This window comes from Halyomorpha halys, unplaced genomic scaffold, assembly GCF_000696795.3.
Source record: "Halyomorpha halys isolate HHAL.00 unplaced genomic scaffold, Hhal_1.1 Scaffold1276.1, whole genome shotgun sequence".
Lineage (NCBI taxonomy): Eukaryota > Metazoa > Arthropoda > Insecta > Hemiptera > Pentatomidae > Halyomorpha > Halyomorpha halys.
In genome coordinates, this window is record NW_027106957.1 from 52956 (window position 1) to 60757 (window position 7802).

A 7802-nucleotide genomic window follows, 5' to 3' on the forward strand; every position below is an offset into this window, starting at 1 on the left:
AGATAATAAATTTTAAATCACCTTTTAATCATTATTATGAGTGTAAAAAATTAAAAATCATTCCTATTTTTTAATATTAGTTTTCTCAACAATATTGAATATAAGGAACTGCACCTGTTAAATATAATTCAGGATATAGTATTTCGGGGAATAAGATGAGCGTGTAAGATTGTGGGACTTAGAAACGAACAGATCTCTAAAATGTTAATACACACTAAACCAACAGGTAAATATCCGAGGAAAGGACTGAAGCGTAGATAGGAGGATTGCATTAAGATTGATTTAGTAGATTTGGTTTGGATGGGCATCACTGGACAGATGTATGTAGAGAACGGTTGGTGTGATCACAATTGGTGGTATCAGCACTATATTATAATTTCATTTCTCAAAATAAAACTTAAAACACTATAGCACTACCTTGCATAAAATTGGAACAAGTGAGATGGGAATGTTTTCATTATATTCAATGAGAAAAAATCAATCATTTAACCATCTTTTAACTACAGCAGACTCTCTGATCTAAACCAATCAAAACAAGGGGATTATAATAAAAATTATATTAAATCTAGGAACTGCTTTTAATGAATGTATAATATATGTAGAGGTGAAGATGTTAAAGTTAGTTACTTTATATTAATTTTACCTTTAACAGTTTGCTCTAAATTCTTCATATTTTTCAATGCTTCATATGTGAGGCCATTGTTTAATTTCACTTGTTCCATTACTTCCTTCCTTAAAGCATCCTGAATTTCAGGTTTTTGACAGATTTCCAGCATTGCATATGTTAACAAAAGAGCTGTCATTTCAAATCCAGCTACTAAAAATGACTGAGCTTGAGCCATTAATATGTCATCAGTTATTTCTATTTAAAAAAAAATTTAAATGAATAAATGATTATTTTATAAGGGTGTATGCACAATTTTTTTTGTGTGTAAAATAAAAAACATAAAAATAAACAAACCAAATATTTCAGTATTAGTATCATTGAGCTCGTTTTTTAAGTAATCATCAGAGGAATCCAGAGTTCTTAGCTCAATATGTCCTCTTTCCTTAAGCTGTATCATCATTTGAATGAAATCATTCCTTTTAATGTCATTTTTTTTCCTAAGATCAATAGCATTTCTAATAATGTTAGAGAAATAGCCCGTTACTGATTTCGGTAGAAGCGAAAAACCAATTATTTTGGCTATTTTCGAGAAAGAAAAAAAAAACACAGTCCTGGCTAAAGTTTTAACACCAGTGTTGTTAATTTTGTTGCCCATCAATCTAAATTCTGATTCTGGATTTTTTAGAACACCTGGATATATTCCAAAAGCAGCAGACCTATAATAAAAAAAGGTGAGATTTAAGACCATTTTATATTAGTTTTAGCCATTAATATTATTTCTTGAGACACCTAAGAATTGATGTTCATTAGACTTCTTTTCAAATCCCTAAGTACCACAATTGGAACAAGAAAGGTGTTTTCCTGCAGTAAGCTGACCTATTCTAACTGGAGATTGTTGATATCCATTCAAAGGTTTAATCGTGAAAGCTTAACCATTTATAAATCATTGATCATATTCTTAAATTAAGAATTGTGAATAAGCAGATATGAATAGGACTGAAAATAAACATGTCAACTTTCATAGCTACATCTTACACTACTTTTACTATTATTGTTAGTTTTAACAAAATAATCCTGGAACATTCAATTTAGGTGAGCATATAGAAATTGTTCAGAAAGTAGTTTCAAGATATTGAGATCATTCAAATTATAATGACAGCCATTATACTTAATTTTTTTTCTTACCTCCTAGAACAATAAAGAAATAAGCAATTATATATATACAAAAATAATGTTATGCTCATATACCAGCTATTGAGTTGCCTTGTTTTGCCAGAATGGCATTATAAGAATGGTTCCCGGGTCTGCTGAAGGCAGTGTCATCAGTGATGGCATATGTTTGCCTAGATGCTCACTTGGAATAGGGAGGGGCTATTCCTGCTGGAACTATTATACTTAAAATGTTTTTAAGTTGATTTTATAACATCTATAACATTTTAATAAGAAGTTCAACAATACTTTCCACTAATCTAAAACTTTTTAAGGGAACCATTAATGTTTATCAGATAGTTTAGAATAGATATGAAAATTATTTGCAAATGAACAAGTCCAGTTGCTTTTGTTCCCTCACAACTGCAATACATACAAGATAGCACAATGCCATTTATAATAAGTGCATGAAGAACCGTCATGCTCTCTATCAATGACTAAAAGAACTAGAAGAATCTACTCCTTACATGGCAAGTCCCAAAAGTAAGGTCTCATTTTTTTTTTATAAGTACAAAATTAAAGGTTGAACAATTGGCTATTTTTCTACTTAATCTCCACTTTAGCATAGGCATTTTTAGAGATGTAACTAAAGAAGATTTCCAATTTAAATTTGTTTTTTTTCATGATAATGCTTAATATAATATAGACTGAATTATAAATTATTTGCAACATTAATACTTACCCAATAATATCCATGGAAAATAAGCCCATAGCTTCACGAATATCAATATCATTTGACTTATTTTTATCCAAGTACTCCAATAAACCATCCCCAACTTCAGTCATAACATCGTACATAGCTTTTAATTTACCAGATGTAAATAAAGGAGCCAACTTAGTCCTGGATGAGAAATTTAAATTAACAAATTTATAAAGCAGTATAGATTTAGATTATTTTTAAATGAACAGTGGCTATTGTAAAACTTTAACTATTTGATCAACATTCAAATTAATAGACGAAGTATTTCTTCGGTTCAAAACTGCTCAGAGATCACAATGCAGATAAATATAACAAATATCCTGACAAATGACCTTTTAACATTATAGTAATATTTTTAATTCTAATATTTTTATATGCCTTTAATTTGTAAACCCTACCAAATTAGGGTTTACAGATTTCTATCAACTTGAACCATTCCAAGTAGGAACTAGGATTCCAACTTGTAATATTTATATAACTATTTCCACTGACTGCAGTGACCATTTTAACTTTCTTATAGGTTTGTTAACATGTTGAACTGTTTGAAGGATCATCAATCTCATAGGAAATACCATTAATGGCTATCTGGAGGATCCACCAGGTGACACAGCCACAGCAATTTATTTTTGTTTTAAATACTATTTATGAGTTTAAAAATATTAGCAATAGAATTATAAAACAACTAATAAAGTGACTTCATTTAAATATCTTATTGAACAAACATATAATTCTCTCTAACACTGTAGTAACACACCGTGGACATTTTTCAACCCCTTTTACGATTAAAAAAATTATAATGAAATAATACTTCAGTTTAGTCCTCAACTAGGTAGATGGATTACGGTAAGTACTATGATGATATTCTCCACCTGAGAGACTGACTCTGACATCGTACATCAGCAGGAATCTCCCCCTAATAGATAGGTAGGTTATAAGAAAACTAACTTTGTCTGGACAGGAATGAGGTGGAGCCAACAGAATCCTCCTTCAGTCAGGGGCATAATAGTGGGCACTCACCTTGGAGTAAAAGTGCAATCAACATTGGCATGATAAGGAAAAATCGTGCATACGATCCCATAACAGGGTTGAATTATCATTATTAAATTATTGTTTTATTGTCTAAATAAATAAAGTAAAATGAAATTATTAAAACTATACTAACCAATGTATTCTGTTATTATAATATTATGATTCTCCAATTACAAGTAAAAAAAAAAAGTCAAATCATGTACTAAGAGACAAAAAAAAGTGGCTATCCTTTATTAAGTGTGGTGGCTATGTGTGCATTTTAGGAAAAATTTAGATCATCTAGATCTTTCCTTTTGATTAATTTAGCATATAATTAATATAGTTAGCACTTAGTTAAAATATCAACATAAATGGATCATCAAAATTGAAAAATCATATTGAACATATTAAGCTGACTTACTTTTCAATCACTCATTCAATTTATGGTATTTAAGGCAGAAAAATAAATTTTAGATATTTTTTTACTTCTTTTTTTTTATACCCCTACTTTTTTTTTTCGTTTCTACCCAATACTAAAACTTCAAAATTACCTGAATGCTCTCCATTTATTACCAGTCATCATAAAAAGTTGATCATCCAAAGGATTCTTTTTTTCATCAACTTCAAATCCATGGTCAACAAAATGTCCAAAATCTCTTACCAATACTTTTTGAACCAAATCATTGTCTCGAATAAGAAGTCTTGGCGTCATAAATTCATAATACCTTTAAAGTAAATATTAAGTAAAATAAATCAATTTATCTATTAGTAAACAATAATGATTGCATAAGTGATAGATTTTTTTTTTAATGAAAATAATATTCTGTTAAGTTAACTTAAGTTACAGAAGAAATTTGTATTTACCCAATGACTGGTTCATCAGGAAATGCATTGTAAATATCTTGAATAACCTCACCAACAGTTTTTCTTTCCAAAACAACAGGTAAGCAATTTCCAAAGATAGGAAGAGCAGGTAGACATTTTATTCCTTTTTTTTCCCAATATTTGCTCCTATTATAAACCCAGCTAATTGCATAGGCTAATACTGTTATAGCGAAAACGAGGAAGGCTATTCCAAACATCCTGAAAAAAAAGTAAGTTTAAATTTTAAATAAAAATATGTAAATTTTCAGCTCGGTATGAAATAATGAAAAATAATAATTTGGTTGGAAAAGACAATAAATAATAATCACAACAGCTACTGTTGTCATATGTAGATAATGTTTTTGTAGTTCATACAAAACATAAATATCATCAATATTATTTACGTTTGATAACAATTATTTTAGCAGCAATTCATTTATTTTATTTTATTTTTATTTATTTACTTTATACTTACTGCACCCCTGACCCTTCATGGGTTGCAGCGGTACAGACTTAATTTTTTTTTTCTAATATTATAGGGAGAGAGAATTAGCTAGGCTAAATAAATCATATGAGCAACTAAAAACAAGGCAATAATGACTAGACAGATACTACCCATGGAAAGGTACTTCTTCACTTTTACAATAGGCCCATCGACTTCAAAATTAGACAAACCAAGCAAATACACAGACATCGACTCTGGGTTTTGTTCAAGAAACTGATTAATTTCAAAAACTATTGGACAAGTGTGACAATTGCAATTTATTTCCTTTATAATTTGAATTTTCACCAATTTTCTTTGAAGTACTTAAAATTCATAACTTACTTCTAGCAAATCGTTTTAACAATAACTAACTCCAATATAACTCAAATAAAAAGAAGTTTGAATGCCTAGTAGACAATCATTTGCTGCTTTAACATGATAATGGAAAATAGTTCCATCCTGGACAGTATTAACAGACTACCTGTTTATTTGAAAACAAGTATATGATTATTGTATTCTTCATGGTACCAAAAATCTAAAAAAAAATAAAATATTGGAAATAATAATCTGAATCACATCCACTATGCTAATTGTTTACAGATTTGTGTTAATTGTATAAGTCTGGTCTATATTCAGTAGGATCAATGATGCATGGCTTTAACTCTTTTCTAAATGACAGGAGGTTAACCTTCAATATTTAAAAGTACTCTTGGTACTTTACATCACCAGTTTACCTTTACTGTTATTTTTATTTACATCCAAGAATAACATGAAGCATAGACCATGATTTTAAACAGTAAGGAATATTGATATCAAAGAAAAGCAATGGCAAGGGAGGATTTAAAAAGAACTCTTCAATTTTGGCATTGAATCATAAAATTGCAGTTTGTTTTTTTTTTTTTTTTTTGTTCAGTTAATAAACAACAATCATCTTCAGGTTTAATTCTGCCAGTCTTAGCCTTATACTCCGATACTACAAGTTTTGTGCCTTAGAACAACTCAAGGTCAGTGGAGGTACAAGATGGCTTAAGAAGGTTTTAAAGATAAACTAAATCGAAAGTGGATGGCATAAAAACTCCCCTCTGTCCAATAGTAATTACAATGCCTGTCCAGGTCACATTAGCCAACATCAACAAAGTCAGACACATAGATAAGTGTCTTTTTTCAACCCAGGTCTATGCTCCCAGAAAGGAACAAGGTCTACTCCAGTGTTATTGGTGTCAACAATTCGAGCACACGAAGAACTATTGTGAGTACAGTAAGGCGTGTGTCCACTGTGGCTAGAAACACAACATCGGTACCTGCTACATGGTGGGGGACCCTAAGAGCTCCAACTGTGGGGAGAGATATGTGGCGTCCTACCATGGGTTCAGGACGAGGTAGGAGATGGTGAAGCTCGTTGAGAAGAGGATGGAGCAGAGGGCAGCAGCCAACACAAAGTCGACAGCAGCAATTCGTATTCAGCCCCCCATCCACAACCACTAGTAGACCGAGTACCAATAGTATGGCGAGTGCAGAAACGACATATTCCTCGTTTCTCCGTCCGTCCACAGAAGCACCTACGAACGAGGCATTTCCAGACTTACCCGCGTCTCCCAAACCGAAACCAATGAGAAGCGAGGAACCTCTACCATCACCCCTAGCACCAGCGCAATACACGTTCGACCCACAAGCCTTCATAGTCAGCATAATGGACAAAATGAATCGCATGTTCAGTGATTTCTGTTCTGGGATTATGCACAACATGGAGACATTTATGAATGACATCATCCAGGAAATCAGGGGACAAAAATCACCATGAATTCATTCAAAGTTGTAATTCTGTTGTGGCCTGGCCACAAAATTAGAAGTAGAGGCGCTACTGGCACTCACTGGGCCGACAGTGGCCGTACTCACTGACACGAGACTTCAGGGGAGAAGACCATATCTCAGGAGGTATACCATCGCCACCGACGACCTCCACGATCCACACGGTGGTGCTCTCATAGCTGTCCGCCATGGAACCCAGTGGAAGAAGATGCCGTAACCTCTGAAGATCCAGGACGCCTGGATAAGTCATCTTACTGTCCAAGTGCTGATGTACCAACCCACTTATATCACGGGAATCTACCGACGTCCTAGAGATAAAGTACCAGAACTGCGGCAGCTCATAGACACCTTTGGGGCGAAGGCGATTTACTGGCTAGTGGGAGATTTCAACGCCAGACACAATCTATGGGATAACAGCTCAGCGAACCTGGTGGGAAGACAAATAGTATAAACTGCCTTTTCGGTAGTTCACCCAGGCACACATACTTTCCGCCATTTTGGGACAGGCTTCTCGTCGACAATAGGCCTACTGTTGACTAGGCAACCTCATCGTGTCACTGGCTGCTCCATTGCTGACTTCACCTCGTCCATTACCGCCCGGTGGCCTAGTAGTCACTCCTGAAGTACACAGGAGCAACTCTGAGCCGACGGCTGAAAAGTTCAACTACTAGGCCGGCTAAAGGCGGTTCAAAGAGGTCTGCCATAGGCTGGAAACTGCACCATCATTGCGCTCTGTTGAGGAAGTAGACAACTACATCGACCACTTCACGGCAGCCATAACGAAGTCTGCGCGTCAAGCCATCCCCATCTACCATCCGAGACCACCCCACCTCCAAAAACCACCACTCCACATCATGGCACTCAACGATAGCAGGCAGAACCTGAAAAACCGTCATTACCAATCCAGAGGCCCAGCAGTCAAGAAGGCCATCAATTCGATCACCACCCAGATCGAGAATCTCCTGCGCCAGTGGAAGACCGCCTGATGATCCCCTGAGGGTTACGCCTTGCGACTACAGGAAATTTTGGAAACTAACCAAGAAGACCTCAGCCGTTCGCCTGCATAACAGGGACCGCCTAATTAGCCCCGCTTAGCTTTTGCAAAAATTTGTGCTAAAATA

At 34.3% G+C, this 7802-nt stretch overlaps 1 protein-coding gene across 1 annotated transcript in view; it reads right to left on the reverse strand.

Moving 5' to 3' along the window:
• The window catches only part of LOC106689081 (probable cytochrome P450 6d5), a 19639-nt gene that overhangs the window by 9080 nt on the left and 2757 nt on the right, over nt 1-7802 (reverse strand). Inside the window, exons 2-6 of the mRNA XM_024360711.2 lie at nt 4389-4607; nt 4076-4249; nt 2499-2657; nt 962-1323; nt 644-862 (exon numbers count right to left, since the gene is read on the reverse strand). Coding sequence (XP_024216479.2) covers nt 644-862; nt 962-1323; nt 2499-2657; nt 4076-4249; nt 4389-4607 — 1133 coding nt within the window. The remainder of the gene's footprint in view (nt 1-643; nt 863-961; nt 1324-2498; nt 2658-4075; nt 4250-4388; nt 4608-7802) is intronic.